Genomic DNA, 18,825 nt, shown 5'->3' on the forward strand with positions numbered 1-18,825 from the left:
CCTTCAGAGTTAATGAGGGATGACAGTGGTTTTTGTCTCCTTTCGCAAGGTGTCCAGGAGGGATCTGACCTTGTTGCCTCTCCACCACGTGCCAGGGAGCTCTCCGATAGCCGACTGTCCCAGGGCCCTGGTCTCCAGTTCTAGCCATGCAAGCGTAGCTCGTTTGAGGTCTCCCAGACAGAAGGGCAGGGCTCAGTCTCTGTGTTGATCTTATGGTGATGGAAACTTCATTTGTTTTCTTCCTAAGAACAATATTCAGCAAGTGTTTCAGAAGCTTCACAGCCTGCTGAAAGAAGAATTTAGTAATGAAGACCTCCAGATTGTCGCATGCCCTTCGATGGAGCAGGTATATAATAAAGTTCTTAACTTTGTTTTAAAAAGCAGAAGGTCAAACCGTTCAGCAAAGGGAACTGACTGGCTCTGGAGCACCTGTGCAAAGGGCCTGGAGAGGCATTCCGGGCAGCAAAGCCCCCCCTTAGGGGGCGGGGGGGGTCCACAGGGTGTGCTGAGGAGGGGCCCTGGGAGCAGGAGGCAGAACAGATCAGTCCCTTCCTTCTGTGGGCTGCCAGGAGACCCGGCTTGTCTGCAAACATGACTGCGTGTTTATGCACGAGCCCCCAGGGGACCCCTAGCTGGCCTTGTCCATGGGGGACGTTCCGTTCTCACTGGGTGCGGCACGGAGGAAGAAGCCTCTTCTCCGTCTTTTCCCTGATCAGGGGAGCAGAAGGCTCTCTTCTGGGTAGCCGCCTGGGTGCTCCTGGCCTGCCCCAGCGGCCCTGAGGACACGCCCTTTCTGACCCCTGCCCACCTGGAGGGCGCTTGGAGCCCACAATTTGGAAATGAAATTCAGAAAAGAGAAACAGAATGTGACCTGCTGGCCCTGGAGCCCCCGACCGTGGCAGAGCAGCTGAAAAGGTGGGGGGAGGCGAAGAAAGGTGCAGGAGTGCTGGCGGCACGGCAGGCGGGTCCAGCGACCCAGGGCTCCAAGCCGGAGAGCCTGGAAACGGCTCCCCCGTCTCTCTTCGGGCCGATGCGGGGCTCGCATTCCGGCTCAGGAGCGGCTGACCTTGAAGTGTTGCGAAGCAGCCAGCCAGCCTGGGCACTGGAGGGAGGAGGTGGCTTTTGGCTTTTTCCGAGGGCTCAGGAGCTGAACCCCAGTGCTGCCTGCCAGGCCTTTGGGCCGCTTGCCCGTGGCTGGACTACCGTGGCAGTGAAACGCTTCTTCTCCCTTGCAGGTGAACCTCCTGTTGTCCGTGAGCAAGTAGCCGTGCTCTGAGAGGCCTCGTTGACGTGCGGAGGCAGGATTTGCCTGGACTTCCATCCACCCCTTTGCTCCAGGCCCAGGAGGCTGGGGTGCAAAACGCAGGCGGCAGCTTCTCGGGCGTTTGGTTGCCTGCCTTTAAAAGTCTTACTTTGCTGCCCCCTCTCCTCCCCCCCCTCAACCCTGTATTTATTCTGCATCTTTTGAATGCCTTTTTCAGGGGATTGTGCTGAAAATAAATTAGAGACCCTAAACTGGAAAGGCAGGGACCCTGTGCAAAGGGTGCATCCTGGAGAGCGCCTGGCTCCAGCCATCGAGCTGGGGCAGTCAAAAGCCCAACTCCGCACGCATCGGTCACCTCTAGGCAAAGCTTCGACAGCCCCTCTCTGACACGGTCCCTTTGGGAACAGGGCCATTCGGGTGCCTCACTGCATAGCACAGGGTGGTCCTTGAAGGGAATGCCGCTTAGCACGTGTGTCTGTGAAAAGGCACTCTCTCCCTTGGGTGTCTGTGAGGCTCTCGGGGGGTGTCCTGCAGTGTCCAGCTCTGCTGGTTCTTTATCCTCTGAAAAGGTTCTCTGTGGGGCTCGGGATCTGCAGAGGGAGCGGTGCAATAGGGCAGGAAAAGCCAAGCCTGAGCCAGCCCACAGGAGCCCAGAGCTGTTCTTCGGCCGGGGATGGGGGTCTGGGGCTCAGCTGAACAGAGTCCGGCTGGATTCTGTGGGGAGAGTAAACCCATAGCAGAGACGTTCTTTGGGGGATGGAGCGGGACCTTCCCTGTTCCTAGACTGTTTTGCACTACATCCTACAGATTCCGCTATCTCTGTCATTCCTGGATGGAAGTGCCTTGATGAATTAAGAAGGTCTTGAGCGAAGGGCTGCTAAACTCCTGGGGGGTTAGTACCTCCCCCCCCTTGCTCAGGGTGATCTGTAGAGCGTGGGGGGGGGTGTGCTTCTGATGGGGTCAACGATGAGGGTGGGTCATGAGCCACAAACTGGAAGTGTTCCTGGCCTGAAGCAATCCAGTGGGTGCCTTGCCTTTGGCCGTGGGCAGGGAACAGCCTCTTGTCGGCTTGACTGTGAGGATCCACTTCTGGCTTATTTAAACGCTCTTAAGTTCACCTCAATGAAGAGGTGTTGGAAGGGCAACAAGGGGAAATCGGGGGCCCGCACTGAAGGGCAGGTTGAAATGGCTGGCCAGTGAGAGCAAACACCCAGGGCATCTGCAGACAGCGGCCTCTTCAGTGGAGACATCGCCAAAGTTTTGGCCATGTCAGAAGGGCCCCTTGGATGTTGCTTCTGTTGCTTTCAGATCCCCCCCAGATCCCCCCCCCGGGCCCCTTGGCCAGGGCCGAGGCTGGCTGGAGCCGACAGAACCGCGACCGGAGGAGCTGCAAGGGCAAGGCCGGCCGGTCTGCCTGGGGGTGGACAAGATTCTGCAGGATTTTGGAGAATGCCCTGGGGATTTTATATGGCTTTCCTACATTATTCTTGTATGTAGTTCTGGTGGGTCTTAATCGAATAGGGTGCGAGGGCTGCTTGCAAATCTGGCCTTGTGGCCCTTTGGGTTTAAAAAGAGACAATGATGGGGGCGGCCTTTGTGCACAGCCCTTCCTTGCCTAAATGCAGGCTTATTTAAATCTGTACAGTTTCAGATATTTACGTATACAAATAGTGTACATAATTTAAAACAGATTAATTTAAGCTCTTTATATTATTGATGATTGACTAGAGTCCTGTTTTTAATGTGGTTTTTCTTTTTGAAATAAAAGCTTTGGTTTCTTACTCTGGCCTTGGCTGTCTTTCAATGCCTGTTGGACCAACCAGTGATCTTCTGCTACGGGATGGAGTATCCAGGAGGCCTCCAGGGTTTGGTGGTGGTCCCTCTTCTGAGAGGGGCAGGGCGGTAAATGAGGAAGTATCCGATGGAGCCGGCTTTTCTCCTCTGCAATGTTAAGAGTCCTCCCAGCCTGACTCAGCGGACTGTCAGGAAAAGAAGTGTCCTGGATGCTCTGAGCGAAGGAAAACTGAAGCCTGTGAAATCCAAGGATCCCGGCCCCCGTCAGGCACAGGGCTGGGAAGCAGAGGCTCAGTTGGGAAGTGCCTGGCTGCCGTTTGTGGGGTTGAGCCTGGGGAGGGCAGGGTGTGCACGCCAGGGAAACTGACTCTGGGTGACCCTAGAGGGTTTACAAGGCAAGAGACAATCAGGTTTGCTATTACCCGTCTCTGCAGGGAGTCTGGAGGCCAGTTCTAATTCCAGGAGATCTCCAGGCCCCACCTAGATGCTGGTAACCCTAAAAGCAACCCAGAGCATCTGTCGGTCGGCTCCACTGTGTGCAGGGCTTCCCGGGAGACATCCTGGTGGCGGAAAGAGCTTGATGGGGGACAGGGAAGCCCTGCGCATGGAGAAGCAGCAGCAGCAGCAGCTCCGGTCTTACACGCACCAAAGAGGACTTCAGCAAGAGGCCCCAGATCCTGCGCCCAAGTCAATGGAGGATTTGTATATGTTTGCAGCTCCCAGGTATCCTTTCCGTTATTAACATCTGGAAGGATATGTCTGAGTGAGGTTTCAGAGAGAGATTCAGGTGGGCTGGTCTGAAGCAGCCTTTAAGACCAACAACATTTGAAGCTTATGTAGAAAATTCCACTTTGCTGGTCTTAAGGGGGACTAGGTACTTGAGGACTGAAGCATCTTTTATCCTAGCCCTCCCCCCCCCCCCAGGCCCAGGGCATGTTTCCCAGGAGCTGAAACAGGAGGGAGAAGCAGTTCAATCCTACCCTATTGGAGGAAGGCTTGGCTCAGGGGATTGGCACCTTGACAGCAGGTGCCCTCAAGCAACAGAGCTCTAACCCTCACGGGAATGAAAGTCCCCAGAACTGGCTTGAGGGTTTCAGTCGCACAGAGAGAACAAGCAATGGGAAGTGGGATCAGGGGAAGCTGGCTGGGCGGGGAGACCTGGGACATCTTTGCACTGGGTAGAAATGCCTGCTTGTGAACTCCACACTGCTGATATACCAGATTTCAGGTTTCTATAGGATGAGGTGTTTCGGAGGCCAACTCTGGCCTGAGAAAGCTAAAGCTCAGTATGTACTTAGGCTAGCAAGAAATGCTAAAAAAAAAAAAACCCAACAACAAGAAAGTGTTATTTTATTATACTTCTATATATTTCTTTAATTATATTCAAACAAAGAAAGAACAGGTCAGACCATGCGGAGAACAGAAAGTGACATTGTAATAGGTGATGAAGAGGGCTGAACTGCTCAATTCCTCCTTAGTCTTTTGCGTGGGGAATCCTGCTCAATGTGGCAAAATCATTTCATGTGATGAGGGAAGGGAGTTGTGCCCTAGGATCACTGTAGGTGTCGTCCATGAACACCTAGTTTCTTTATAGGAAACCAGCTCTTCTGGTCCAGATGAATTGCATCCACTACAAGAACTTGCAGATGTAATTTCTGAGCCTCCATTATTTTTTACAATTCTTGGAGAACAGGTGAAGTGCCAGAAGATTGGAGAGGGGCAAATAATGTCCCCATCTTCAAGAAGGGGAAAAAGGAGGATCCGGGTAACTACCAACCTGTCAGCTTGACGTCTCTAGCTGGCAAAATTTTAGAAAAAAATAAACAGTTGGTCCTTGAGCAACTAGAGCAGATGGCTGTAATTACCAATAGCTTGGCTTTCTCGGGAACAAATCATGTCAAACTTCTTTTTTTGAGAAAGTTGCAACCCAGCTAGATCATGGGAATGCTGTGGACATATTGACAAATTGGTAAAATACAGTATGGATCCTATTACAGTTAGGTGGATCAAGAACTAGTTGACAGATCACACCAAAGGGTGCTTCTAAATGGTTCATCATCTTCTTAGAGAGGAGTGATGAGTGGAGTGCCTCAGGAATCTGAACTGGGCCCTGTGCTGTTCAACATATCCTTACCCATGCTTCCTCTATCTATTTGTGAATCAGCCTGGGGGTGGAATGTGTCTGGCTGTCCAAGCTGGCTGCACCCTGATTGGCCCTGCCCCTGCAGCTCCTGGCCTCCGTCTCTGGCCTCTAGTCTCTTTGTTCTCAGATGCGCCTCAGTGCCTGGAGCCAGCAGCAGCTGGCGCAAAAATGCCTCCACCTGGATGACCCAGAAACAGTGATGGGTTGGGCCCGCCTGGCCGGGGAATTGGAGAGGCATCTGCGTGTGGCAGCAGAATTGGGGGGCGAGAAAACCAAACTTCCACAGAAGATGTTTAACCCTAAGAAGGCTTCAGCCCCGAAAGCCCCGAAAGTGGATGCGACTGAATGCAATGCCTGGGATACGGAGGACAGAGCCATTTCCTCACTCAGTGCCCCTCCAAGAAGCAGCCGCCCACCTACGGGGACAAACCATCCGGCAAGGCAGCGACTGCCACAACCAAGCCAGTGGGAGGAGTGCCAAAGCGAAAGGTTCCTGCCAAGAAAACCGTTCGTTCCTTGCTCGCCCCGCTGGGGGGCCCGGCACAACTGGAAGCTGCCAGCGACAGCGGCTAACGGAGGAGGAGGCTGCTTCGGGAGAGCCATCAGGAAATGAGGACGACCTGCTGTGAAGAAGCCCCGTCAGCAGGTTCCGGGCAGGGGCAAAAGTTCGGTGAGTGCTCCCCCTTTAATCTTCCTCCCACTGACTTTGACTGTGCCAAAAACGGGGAAGCAGGTGGGGCTCCAGAGCATTGTAGACTCTGGGTGCACCAAGACTTTAATTAACCCCCCCGACAAATTTGTTAGGAGTGGGCCAGGTGCCTTTGGCAAAACCCCTCCGCTTCACTCAGATGGATGGGAAGTGCACCTCGGGGGAAGAAGCGGTGAGCAAGACGCTCCCGTTGGAAATGGATGTGGCTGAACATTGAGAGAAGATTCAGCCCGTAGTGGCTCCCAGTTCGGCATTCCCGTGTGTCCTGGGGCTGGACTGGTTGCGCAAGCACGACCCCATTGTAAATTGGAGCAAAGGAAAAGTACAGTTCTTAGATCCAAGATGCGAGAAGCATCACCGTGCCAAGCCCTGAAGAGCCCTGAGACGCTCTGTGGCCGAGATGGCAGTGGTGGTCTGGGCGGGGCCTAGGGAGTATTGGGACTTGCAGGATGTGTTTGCAGAGACGGAGTGTGACCAATTGCCCCCCCACGAAAGACTGACTGTGCCATTGAATTGAAACCGGGGGAGCCTCTCCCTAAAGCGAAGCTGTATTCCATGAGCCCTAGGGAGATGCAGGAGCTCTGGGCGTTTCTAGACAAGAATCTGGCCCGCGGTTTTATCCGCCCCGCTACCTCCCCCATGGTGGCCCCAGTCCTATTTATAAAAAAGAAAGACGGGTCACTATGCCTCTGTACGGATTACAGAGGGCTAAATGCTGTGTCTACATGCAACGCCTACCCCCTGCCCTTGATCAAGGACTTGCTGGCCATTTGGGTAGTGCGCATATTTTTACTAAACTGGATTTGTGAGAGGCATACTACAGGGTGCGAATAAAGAAAGGGCATGAGTACTTAACTGCTTTCAACTCCCCCCTGGGACAATTTGAATATATCCTCATACCATTCGGCCTCGCCGGCGCTCCGGGCGTGTTCATGAATTTGATTAACGAGGTCATGCATGACCTACTGTACAAGGGGGCCCTGGTTTATTTGGATGACATTTTGTTGTATTCAGAAGACCCTGCTGAACACGTGTCTTTAATGCATGAAGCACTGCGGCGCCTGCGAGCGCACCACCTTTACGCGGAACTTTCTAAATGCAAGTTCCACCGGGAGGCGGTGGAGTCCCTCGGTTTCCACGTCTCTTGTGAGGGGGTTGAAAAGGACCTTGGGAAGGTCCGGGACTTATTGGCTTGGGAACCTCCATGCACGCGGAAACAACTGCAAAGTTTCTTGGGGTTCGCCAACTTTTACCATTCCTTCATCCCCAACTTTGCTAATGTGGCCCTCCCACTGACGGACTTACTAAAAACCAAAGGGGGGGGGGGAAGCTAGCATCCCGGCCCAGCGCGCCACTGGCGTGGTCCCCCCAATGCCAGGCTGCGTTTGAGCGGCTAAAGACCCTGTTCACCATGGAGCCAGTGCTGGCCCACGCGGACCCCTGCAAGCCCTTTACAGTGCAAGTAGACTCCTCTGACGTAGCTATGGGGGAGGTGATTCTCCAGGAGGGGCAGGGAGGGAAGCTGTACCCGCTTGCATACAAATTCAGGAAATTCTCTGGGCCCGAAAAGAATTGACCGATTTGGGAAAAAGAATCAGCAGCAGTAAAGCTCGCTTTAACTACTTGGTGGCATTGGCCCATCCTTTTGTTTTGTGGACAGATCACAAGAACCCTGAAACAGACCTGGTCCTTGTCTGCTAAACAGATGCACTGGGTGGAGTTTTTCTCTCGCTTCAACTTCACCCTAAAGCATTTGCCGGGGAAAATGAACTTTTTAGCTGATGCACTTTCGCGCCTCCCCCAATATGACAGTAAGCGAGACCGATTGGTTGACACAGTGTTCACCCCCTCCCAACTAGGACTGACGGTGATGACATGCAGCAAAGCAAAGGAGGACAGGCTTTTCCCGGGAGGATGGGTCCAAAAGGATGTGACACTGGACTCTGAATTTGCCAGCCTCTGCCCCTCCCTGGTTGAGAAGGAGGGTTTGTTTTTTAAGGAGGACTGGCTGTTTGTCCCATTGGCAGTGCACAAAGAGATTTTGAAACTATGCCATGATTCTAAGCCAGCAGGACATTTCAGTTTTGTGAAGACCCTGCATTTGGCATGCAGACATTATTGGTGGCCCACGTTGAGAAAGGATGTCGAACTCTACGTCCAGGGGTGCCCGGTGTGCTTACCAGCCAAATCCATAGGGGGTAAAAGAAAAGGACTGTTGCAGCCTGTGCCCAGCCCCTCTTGCTCCTGGAATGACATGTGATGAAGTGGACTTCATCACTGACCTCCTGCCTAGTCATGGGAAGACTGTAATCTGGGTGGTGGTAGATGCTTTTTCCAAGCAAACCCACTTTGTGCCGTGCGCAGGCCTGCTGTCTGTACCGAGACTCACATCCCTGTTCATTGAACACATGTACCGCCTGCACGGGATCCCAGGGACGGTGTTGATGGATCGGGGCCCCCAGTTCATTGTCAAGTTCTGGCGGGAGCTTCTGAGACTCCTAGGTGTGAAGCAAGCTCTCACGTCCAGCTACCATCCAGAGACTAATGGCCAGACTGAACGGGTGAACCAAACCCTGGAGCAGTACTTGCACTGCTTCATTAACCACCAACAGACGGATTGGGTCTCCCTCCTCCCCTTTGCAGAGTTTGCTTACAACCGTGGGGTCGCCTTTCAAGGTTTATGGAATTGATTTGACTGCAGTGCCCACGTGGGAAATTTCCTCCCCGGTCACCCCGGACATTTGGGGGGAATTTCGAAAGCCTGGCCCATCATTATGGACTGTTTGGGGGAGGCGAAACGTGTGTACAAAACGCAGACGGACAGAAAGCGGGCAGAGGTGCCTGCTTGGGCTGTGGGGGATCTAGCCTATCTGTCTACTAAGAACCTCCGTTGCCAGCAACCATCGTGCAAATTAGGGCCAAAGTTTGTGGGGCCTTTTCCTGTAAAGAGACTGATTAATGTGGTGACCGTGGAATTGTCCCTGCCAAAGACTTATCATAGAATCATAGAATCATAGAGTTGGAAGGGACCATACAGGCCATCTAGTCCAACCCCCTGCTCAACGCAGGATCAGCATCCTAAGCACCCTAAGCATCCTAAAGCATCCAAGAAAAGTGTGCATCCAACCTTTGCTTGAAGACTGCCAGTGAGGGGGAGCTCACCTCCTCCTTAGGCAGCCTATTCCACTGCTGAACTACTCTGACTGTGAAAAACTTTTTTCCTGATATCTAGCCAATATCGTTGTACTTGAAGTTTAAACCCATTACTGTGTGTCCTCTCCTCTGCAGCCAACAGAAACAGCATCCTGCCATCCTCCAAGTGACAACCTTTCAAATACTTAAAGAGGGCTATCATGTCCCCTCTCAACCTCCTTTTCTCCAGGCTGAACATTCCCAAGTCCCTCAACCTATCTTCATAGGGCTTGGTCCCTTGGCCCCAGATCATCTTTGTCGCTCTCCTCTGTACCCTTTCAATTTTATCTACGTCCTTCTTGAAGTGAGGCCTCCAGAACTGCACACAGTACTCCAGGTGTGGTCTGACCAGTGCCGTATACAAGGGGACTATGACATCTTGTGATTTTGATGTGATGCCCCTGTTGATACAGCCCAAAATGGCATTCGCCTTTTTTACCGCTGCATCATACTGCCTGCTCATGTTTAGTTTACAATCCACAAGTACCCCAAGGTCTCGTTCACACACAGTGTTACCTAGAAGCGTATCCCCCATCCAGTAGGCATGTTTTTCATTTTTCTGACCCAGATGCAGAACTTTACATTTATCTTTATTAAATTGCATCTTGTTCTCATTTGCCCATTTTTCCATTGTGTTCAGATCTCATTGAACTCTGTCTCTATCTTCCGGAGTATTTGCCAGTCCTCCCAATTTGGTGTCATCTGCAAACTTAATAAGTAGTCCCTCCACCCCCTCATCTAAAGGTAAAGGTAAAGTGCAAGCACCGAGTCATGTCTGACCCTTGGAGTGATGCCCTCCAGTGTTTTCATGGCAGACTCAATACGGGGTGGTTTGCCAGTGCCTTCCCCAGTCATTACCATTTACCCGCCAGCAAGCTGGGTACTCATTTTACCGACCTCGGAAGGATGGAAGGCTGAGTCAACCTTGAGCCGGCTGCTGGGATTGAACTCATGGGCAAAGCTTTCAGACAGCTGCCTTACCACTCTGCGCCACAAGAGGCTCTTCCCCCTCATCTAGATCATTAATAAATATGTTAAAAAGTACCGGGCCGAGCACCGAGCCCTGAGGTACCCCGCTACTCACCTCTCTCCAGTCTGATGAAACACCATTGACAACAACTCTTTGAGTGCGGTTCTCTAACCAATTCCCTATCCACCTGACTATCTGAAAATCCAGATTGCATTCCTTCAACTTATGCATCAGAACATCATGGGGAACCTTGTCAAAAGCTTTACTAAAATCCAAGTAAACCACATCAACCGAATTTCCAGATGTTTGCAGATTGCTCCCTTTAATATCTGCTCCATTATCTTCCCCACAACAGAGGTCAGACTCACTGGTCTGTAGTTTCCCGGGTCATCCTTCCTCCCTTTTTTGAAGATTGGAATAACGTTTGCTCTCTTCCAGTCCTCCGGGACATCTCCAGTCCTTAAAGAGGTCCCGAAGATGATGGACAAGGGCTGTGCAAGTTCTCCGGAACGTTCTTTGAGCACTCTCGGGTGCATTTCATCCGGACCAGGGAATTTGAACTCATCCAGTGCAGCTAAATGCCTCTCGACAAACTCTCTGTCCATGTTAACCTGCCACCCAGACACTTATAGACATGTGCATCCCATTTTTCATTCCAGTTTGCTGAAACGTGCTCCGCCCCCAGACGACTGACACCCGCAGACTGCTACCCCATTCCTGTTTTCGTGGACAAAGACACACACTATGAAGTCAACAAAATCCTGGACTCTCGATGGCATAAGGGGAAACTGCAGTATCTAGTGGACTGGAAAGAATTTCCCATGGGACTGGGTGGAGGCTGGGGATCTTCGGGCCCCTAAGTTGCTGCGAGAATTCCATCGGGAGTTCCCACACTGCCCTCGGTCTAAGGATGGTGGGTGATGGGGGAGGATGTTTTTGGACCTGGAGGAATGTCAGGATCAGTCCCTGCTCTCTGCCATATTTGAGTTCAGTGAATCTAAGAGACTCCATCTTGTTGTATTTTGTCCTTGCTAACTTTCCCATGTATCCAGAATGCTTATGCCTGTAGTTTTCCTTTGATCTCCCCCCCCCCCCTTCATGATCTCTTCGTTTTCACACTGCATAGTCTCCCTGCTGTGATACATTGTTGCCTGTGTTCCTGTAAACATCTTATCTGCTAGCCTGGGGCGTCGGCCTGACCAAGACCGTGCTAACTTTGGCCCCTTGGCAAGAATCCTGGGATGGCACCTGGGTGGAAGAGTGACCCCCTCCCCTTGGGAATGCTTGGGTTTTGGCGGGAGAATTGTATTGATAATTGTTGGCTCTTTGAATATCGAACAGTCTTGACTTCGAACGTTATAGTATTCAGATCTTCCAATTAAAGCTTTCTTTCTATAGAAGCTTGTTTGTGAGTTTTGTCTGCTCTTGACAGGGTATGGAGATATGGGTGTCAAGAACCTATGGTGTGGAATGTTCGTTGAGTAGGGAGAGGACTGACCTTTGGGAATTGTGGCATAGTGGTTACAGATGAGCTTTCCAGAGCCATGTCTTCAAATAAGTGAAGGGAAAATCAGACTGGAGACTCTTCTTAGGGGGAGATTACATGGCAACGAATTCCCCCCAGTTCTGTGTCATTTCCCTTCTTGTGTGAATTAGGCCCCACTTCCAGACTTCAAGGAATATGTTCAGACCAGGGACAGCCAACCTCCGGGTGGGTTCTGGAGATCTCCTGGAATTGCTGCTCATCTCCAGACTATAAAGATCAGCTCCCCAGGCAAAAAGGCTTCTTTGGAGGGGTAACTGTGTAGCATTGTATCCCACTGAGGTTTAGGGATGGCAGCCTGCAGGTGGGGTCTGAGAATCCCCTGGAAGTACAGCTCATCTCCAGGAAATTAGGCTGAAGGGGAAGTTCTCCCCCCTCATATGTACCCCTTCAAAAGGGATTGGCTGCTTGGCTGGTGATGTCTGCCCTTCTGAAGCCTGGGGCCTACTGTTGGCACATGCAGTCCCTGTTGTTGTCCGCAGGGCTACGTTGTTGCCTAATAAAAGTGGATCACCTAATTCCAAAGCCTCACTATCTACTTTCCTATAAAGCTAACTCCACTTGAAATTCAAAAGAACCTCTGCAACAGCATCCAGTTTTGTCTGCACAACAGCCTTGTGCAGGCCTCAGATCTGCAGAGAGTTGCTTGGCTGCATCTTCCCTCAAGGAGTGAGGCTGGCCAGAGCAGTCTTTTAAGTGAGAAGGGGCTTTTCTGTGGTCTCCCTGTCAGGCAACTGATTGGCAGAAGGGGAAAGCTCTCCCCCTCAAAAGGAAGGCCCTCAGACTTCCCTGCGTTGCTCTTGGAAAGGCCTCCCTCCCCTCAGTCAGGGGCTATCAGAGGCTCCTTCGCAGCAGGCCTGAAGGGAGGGGGGATGGAGGGAGGGCGCACACTCCCCAGCCACCCGTCAGCTCTGTCAGTGCTCTGAGGCAAAGTTGTTTGATGTGGCAGTTAGGACAGCCTTGGGGCAAAAAGGGCTGGTGTGGCCTGTCCAAGCCTCATTCTCCTTGGCAGCCCTACCAACCTCCTCTCCCTGCGGTGGTCAGGGGCAGACCTGCAGCGATGTCTCAAGATTGCCCCTGGCTGGGCTGGGGAGGGGTGGACTGACCCAACTGGACTGACCCTGACCACTCTCTGCCCACTTAAGCCTTAGATTTTTATTTTTATACAGCGAAGCAATTGTCATTTTAATGTTTTTTTTGGGGGGGAGGGACTGTAATTGGTGATCAGTCTTGTTACCTGCCACAAGCATCTTGTTAGGAAAGACAGGAAATTAAATAAATAAAAATAAGAATCGGTTTTTATATGCTGCTTTTCTCTACCCAAAGAAGTCTCAAAGCGGCTTACAGTCGCCTTCCCTTCCTCTCCCCAAAACAGACACCCTGTGGGTGAGGCTGAGAGAGCCCTGAGATTACTGAAGAAGAGTTGGTTCTTATATGCTGCTTTTCTCTACCCAGAGGAGTCTCAAGGTGGCTTCCAATCACCTTCCCTTCCTCTCCCCACAGCAGACACCCTATGGGGTGGGTGAGGCTGAGAGAGCCCTGATATTCCCTCTCGGCCAGAACAGCTTTCTCAGTGCTGTGGCGAGCCCAAGGTCACCCAGCTGGCTGCATGTGGAGGAGGAGCGGCGAATGAAACCTGGATTGCCAGATTAGAAGTCCGTACTCCTAACCATCCCACCAAGATGGCTTGTAACCACGACACCAAAAGACTTGGAGCTGAAGGGAGATGGGGAGGTGGTGCTGCTGGGGGGTGGGGTCTGCCTGGGAAGAGAGCAGAAACACGTGAGGTTTCCCGTGCCTTGTGTGTTGAATTGAGTCTCCACCAACCAAAACTAGTTAAGGCAATGCCTGTCAACCCAGCTCAGCATGTACAAGAAACACAACTTTCAGTTCAAGAATTCCATTTATTAACTGCCAAAGAATAACCCACTGCAAGGAAGAAACAAACACAAGAATGACTTCTTGTGTGTAAATGTTTGTGTGTGCCTGTGTGTGTGTGTGTGTGTGTGTGTCTGAACACGACTATGCTTTAACTAAAAATGGCATCCATGTGAACTGGTTCTACATATCCAGTGTTGTGAAAGCATTTTTGCCACGGGTTAGTTGTAGTCTCCATTCTTTTTAGTGTCAAATTTAAACATTGCTGCAAATAAGAAGGCAAAATTAAAAGCAGTTAAAAAAACAGGACGTCATCCCATTAAAAAAACCTCCTGCACACATCCACCCAGTTCAATACAGTTGTGGCCCAGTGCGAATCATTTCTGTGGGGGTGGAATGGGACCAGTTCTCTCGAGCAAGCAGCCAACATGATTTCAAAGTTAACTCTCCACCCAGACAAGAGAGTCCTTCTGAGGCATAGCTGCAATGGTATAAGGGCAAACCCCATACTTCATGTGAACATACATGGCATCATTATTACTTCATTTAAATAAACATTGAAAAGTCCTCCCTTGCTGCCTTTTCAATTCATTTAAATTATTTTTTCTCTATACAAGTTAAGTACATGAGTAAGTCTGTACAAAGGCAATTATACATATTTACAGATACGTTTGAAGCACAATTGGTTTCTTTGGGCTGATCTCTGGGGAAAGAGTCAGCGGAAGAGAAATCCTGCTATTTTTGAGGAATCCAGGAGCATGGCGAATTATATCAAAAAGTATCGCAGTCATGCAGAGAGTGAGTTAACTGCTGTTATTGTGAATAGACTGTATAAAAGCATCTGCAGAAAAATAGGCATTTTATACTTTGTAAATACAGCTTATGACAAAATTGCCATCTCCACTTGTGTGGTGCATTCCCGGTCAGGAGGTGGAGTCAGATGCAACACCTCCCTGAAGTCCGTAGAGAAAGAGATTATGAAGAGCTGCACTTGGAGGCCAGGAAGGACGTGCCTGAGAGACCCAGCTTGCTTGTACCTGAGGAGGCCGCCTGGACCACCTCCCAAGAACTGCCCCTGCTAAACCCAAGCACTCCCAAAGGGCCCCTTGCCAGGGGCCATCTGGGGCCATTCTGCCAAACAGGCCTCCTCCCTGGGGAGCTGGTGGGGGGCCGGCTGGCTCGGGTGCCATTTCCAGGTGGGGAAATCCCTGGAGATTTTTTTGGAGGGGGGGGGGAAGCCTGAGAAGGCGGAGTTTTGGGACAGGAGGGAGCTCAGTGAGGGATGCAATGACACAGAACCCACCCTCCAAAGAGCCAGGGAAAATGAATTCTAGGAGACCTCCAGACACCACCTGGAGGTTGGCAAGCCCACAGGGTGTCCTGTGCATGGCATCCATGCACTCAGCACCCTCAAAAAAAGCACTCCACCAGGAAGCATTCCAGAAGAGAGGAAAAGGGGCTCCTGGCTGAGGGTAGGCGAGTCTTCGTGCTCTGCAGCACCAACCTTGGCTTCCCAAACGAGAAGGCCCACCCCAAAGGACAGCACTCTGGGGCAAGAGGCGCAGGCAGCTGCAGGAGGGGCCATCCCTTCCAGAGGGCGGGGCCACACGGGGGCTACTCTGAGCGGCCTTGGCCCTGGACGCTTAAAAGAAGCATTTAGCTAGAAAACTGGCAACAGGAACACCTCAAATATGCTGCAGGCTGCTTGGATACTATCAAGCCGATGATTAGAAGAGGAGTTGGTTCTTATACCCTGCTTTTCACTGCCCAAAGGTGTCTCAAAGGGGCTTTGGAAGAGAGAGCAGCACTCTTAGGACTGTGAGGAGCCCAAGGTCACCCATCTGGCTGCATGTGGAGGAGCAGGGATCAAACCCCGCTCTCCAGATTAGAAGCTGTCACATAACCACTGCACCACGCTGGCTCTACCAAAGATCTGCTTAAAGATCTACTGCCATAGATCTGTTTGATGACCACTTCACATTCCCAACTCGTTTTCATCCAAAGGGCCACACTCCCAAGGCATGCGCTCAGGTCATAGCTGTGTCTCCTGGATTATTTAAAACACAAAGAAATCTCCCCCCCCCCCCCCCCAGGAATACTTTGTTTGTTTCCACCAATGCAGGGCTGGAGACCTGGTCCAGGATTCTGCTGCCAGTCAAAGATGAAAATGAGTCACCAAGATGAACTGGGATTTGTGGACATTTGGGAATGCTCTGAATCAAATTCCACAACTGGATTCTATTAGTCAAATGTGCCGATATGCTATTTGTGGAGATTTCTAATCATCATAAGGAAATGGAGAGAGAAGACCAGGAGGGTCTTAAGCAATGAGGTCAGAGGGAGGAGGGGAGAACCAGCGGTTGGGGGGGGGGGAAGGAGACCCGTCTTGGGAAGGCCAGCTGAGCTGCTGCACCTGCACATTTTCACCGGAACTTGCTTTTTAAGGAGGATGGACTGCCGGGAAATGGGAAGTGACATTGAATCCCACACTGGCATGACCGCTCCCTTCGGCCAGTTTGTGCCGTGAGGTGAAAAGGGGGATGAGAGTTAACGGCACGTGCTTTCCACTGGAGCACCACCTCCTCCAGGGCCTCTTGGGTCCTCCTCTGTGTCCAGGCACATACCCCAGAGCAGGGCTGCGCAAGATGGACTCTGGGTCCACAGGCAGTGAAGCTGAAACCAGGAGCTGCTCCCCACCCAGCCACTGCAGTGCCCCAGCCTGGCTGCTGGGACCCAAAATACGGGGAACGAGCCCCCCAGCAAGGCCCAGTTCCCAGCCTCCCGTCCTCTCTCTCTCTTTCTCGCACTCACACCCCCACACTCTCGATTCACACGGCCTCGTTGTCTTCCTGTGCTCCTCCTAAACATGCCACCTCCCCATCCTATGCTTTCCCCCCGTTCGCTCTGCAGAGCTGGCGTGCCCGGGAGTCCTTGCAGGATAAAGCCGATGACAAGGCAGCCCCGGGAAGCCGCCTGGCCACGCCTCCCCCTCCTGCGCAGCAAGCACACCTCCCCAAAGGCAGCCGAGGGCCTTCCACCAGGACCACCTTCCTCCTCCACGTCTCGCTTCTCCTCTGCTACATTCATCACTTGTCCCACTCCCCTCCCCCCCTCCCCAAAGCATCTCTGGAGGCCCCGCCCACTCCTCCTCCTCCTCCTCCGACGGGGGCTTCTAGAGGGAGACCAGCTTCACGTAGTTGCCGGGGAAGGTGCCAAACTGTCTTGTTCGCCTGGACGTGCCTGCGGAGACGGGGAAAGGAAGACACTCAGCAAGACGGGCCCAGGGGGGGAGGCCCCGAGGGGTTCGCTTCCCCCAGGGGGGCAGCGGCCGGTGGAACTTGATCCCACCCACCCTGCTGGGAAGGCCTGTTCTCTGCTCACAACAAACCAGCCGTCATCACATTTCTCCATGACATCTACGACATCCCCGTCCCTCAATTCCAGCTCATCGTCGTTCTGAGGGACGTAGCTGTACAACGCCTGGTAGCTCAGTCTGGAAAGAGACCCATGGACAGAAAGAAAGAAAGAAAGGACGCCCACCGTGAATGCCGTGCCTGCCGGCTCTGCTTCCCTCTCTTTGCCATCAGTTTGGTTCTGCATGTGGCTGACTTGATATGACATCACCTTAGAGGCCAGACAGAATCCCCCACTGGCAGGAATGAAATAGACCCCCCCCCCAAGAAGGACGTAGGAGCTGCCTTTCTCCTTCCTCCTTCCATCTTAGCTGCGCTTGGCTTGGCCCCCTTGGCCCTGTGCCACAACCAGATGCCAGTCTGGGGACTGTAGGCCAGGTGACAAGGAGGGGCCCAGCTGTGCCACTGAGAGCTCCCTGGCAGGCTCCACAGATCTAGACTCCAGATCTAGGCTCAACAGAGGCCGGTGCTTCTGGGGGGGGGGAGGGAGGAGATGCCTTTGCAGACCAGCTAAAGGAGTCTCCAGAGAATGAGAGGAGGAATCCCAAACAGGTCCCTTTAACACGGAGTCCTCTCAAGCTGCAGTGACCCTGTTTTTGAGGTCCCTCTGCATAGCACCCCTGGACCTTCTGGGAGGATCTAAACCCTGTTTAGCTTCTGAGACGAGATGAGACTGAGCTAGCCTGGGCCATCCCGGGGAGGGCGGGAGAAGAAGGTACCAGCAAGTCACCACAGACTCATGAGGACCCCAATCCGAGGGCATTCCTGGCAGGAGAGGAGCAGAGGTGGCTTGCCATGGCCTCCCTCGGAAGAGCAACCCTGCACTTCTTGGGTGGTTTCTCATGCAGGTCCTCACCAGGGCTGACCCTGCCTAGCTGCTGCTTGCAAAAAGGAACACCACTAAAGCTCAGTCCCAAGGCTTCCATATTTTAAAAAATCCACCGAAAACCTCAGCAGTTGAAGTGTCTCCTCCTGGCAACAGGGAGACGAGGGTGGGGGAGGCAGGGGACTTACGTGTCTTGTGGGGTGTGGCTCCTGTCGGGGCTGGCTCCCAAGGGCAAGGACTGCGGTTGCTGAGAAATGATGAGAGACGATTTAGGGTCACTAAGGGGCCGCTTGAGGCCAGAGGCCAGAGGCTGAGAAATGGCACTGCAGTAATGAACGGACTTCTCAGCCATGTTTATGATCTCATTGCAAACAGTTTCCTGGGAGGCAACGGCAAGGCATGGCCGGGGGGGGGGGGGAGGGGATGGAGAAGGGGGAGGGGGAAATAGGAAGTGATGAGACCATCCAGATGTAGCATGAAAGTCCAGCAAGAAAACAGAGTTGTAGATCCAGGTACACAGTCCAGGCAGTGGAGTGAAGAAGAAATCCAGATGGTAAGCATGGAAAAAAAACAGGCAAGATACAGAAGAATTTGGTGTTTAGTCTCAGGTTTTGTATTACCAGGCAGCTGCAGCAAAAGATGTGCAATTAGTTAGCCAGGGCCACCAAATCACAAGCACCACCTTTTTAGTAAAAACCTCAGGCATGCGACAACCTGCCCAAACCGGCCCCTCACCCCTCAACAACACTGAATTTCTGTGACTTCTTTTTCTCCTTGAAAACTTGTTTGGGGGGGCGGGGAGGGCCTTCCACTGCCCTCCCCAGGCCTCACGAGGAATGCCCCAAATGCAGGAAGCGCATCTGTCCAGTGGCAGAAACAAGGGACAAAGCTGGCGAGGCCGGAACGCTTGGGGGCAGGAGGACCACTCCAGGCTGCGACAGCGAAGACTGGTTCAAGTGCCCCTGTGGGCCATTCCTCTAGCATGCAGCTGGCCCCGCTGAGCCAGGGGCAGCAGAATTGCTGTGCCACAAGGGGAGGACGGATGGGGGGCCCCTACTGCATAGGGGAGAGAGCTCTCCTCCCCCTGGTCTGG

At 52.5% G+C, this 18,825-nt stretch overlaps 2 protein-coding genes across 51 annotated transcripts in view; one reads left to right on the top strand and one right to left on the bottom strand.

Annotated features, from left to right (window-relative positions):
- COG3 (component of oligomeric golgi complex 3) overlaps window positions 1-3,045 on the top strand; it is a 63,898-nt gene extending 60,853 nt beyond the window's left edge. Inside the window, exons 22-23 of the mRNA XM_077351028.1 lie at window positions 248-346; window positions 1,236-3,045. Coding sequence (XP_077207143.1) covers window positions 248-346; window positions 1,236-1,265 — 129 coding nt within the window. The 3' untranslated portion in view covers window positions 1,266-3,045. The remainder of the gene's footprint in view (window positions 1-247; window positions 347-1,235) is intronic.
- Window positions 3,046-16,464: 13,419 nt separating this feature from the next.
- Window positions 16,465-18,825, bottom strand: part of SORBS1 (sorbin and SH3 domain containing 1) — a 268,843-nt gene continuing 266,482 nt past the window's right edge. For 33 of the 50 annotated variants that reach the window (XM_077351030.1, XM_077351044.1, XM_077351032.1 and 30 more), the window contains 3 exons: window positions 17,921-18,111; window positions 16,874-16,986; window positions 16,465-16,733 (listed from right to left, as the gene is read on the bottom strand). In XM_077351030.1, the coding sequence (XP_077207145.1) occupies window positions 16,666-16,733; window positions 16,874-16,986; window positions 17,921-18,111 (372 nt within the window). In that variant the 3' untranslated portion in view covers window positions 16,465-16,665. The remainder of the gene's footprint in view (window positions 16,734-16,873; window positions 16,987-17,920; window positions 18,112-18,825) is intronic. The other 17 variants (XM_077351036.1, XM_077351050.1, XM_077351047.1 and 14 more) reach the window with 1 other exon arrangement.

This window comes from Paroedura picta, chromosome 8 (assembly GCF_049243985.1).
Source record: "Paroedura picta isolate Pp20150507F chromosome 8, Ppicta_v3.0, whole genome shotgun sequence".
In the NCBI taxonomy this organism is placed as follows: Eukaryota; Metazoa; Chordata; class Lepidosauria; order Squamata; family Gekkonidae; genus Paroedura; species Paroedura picta.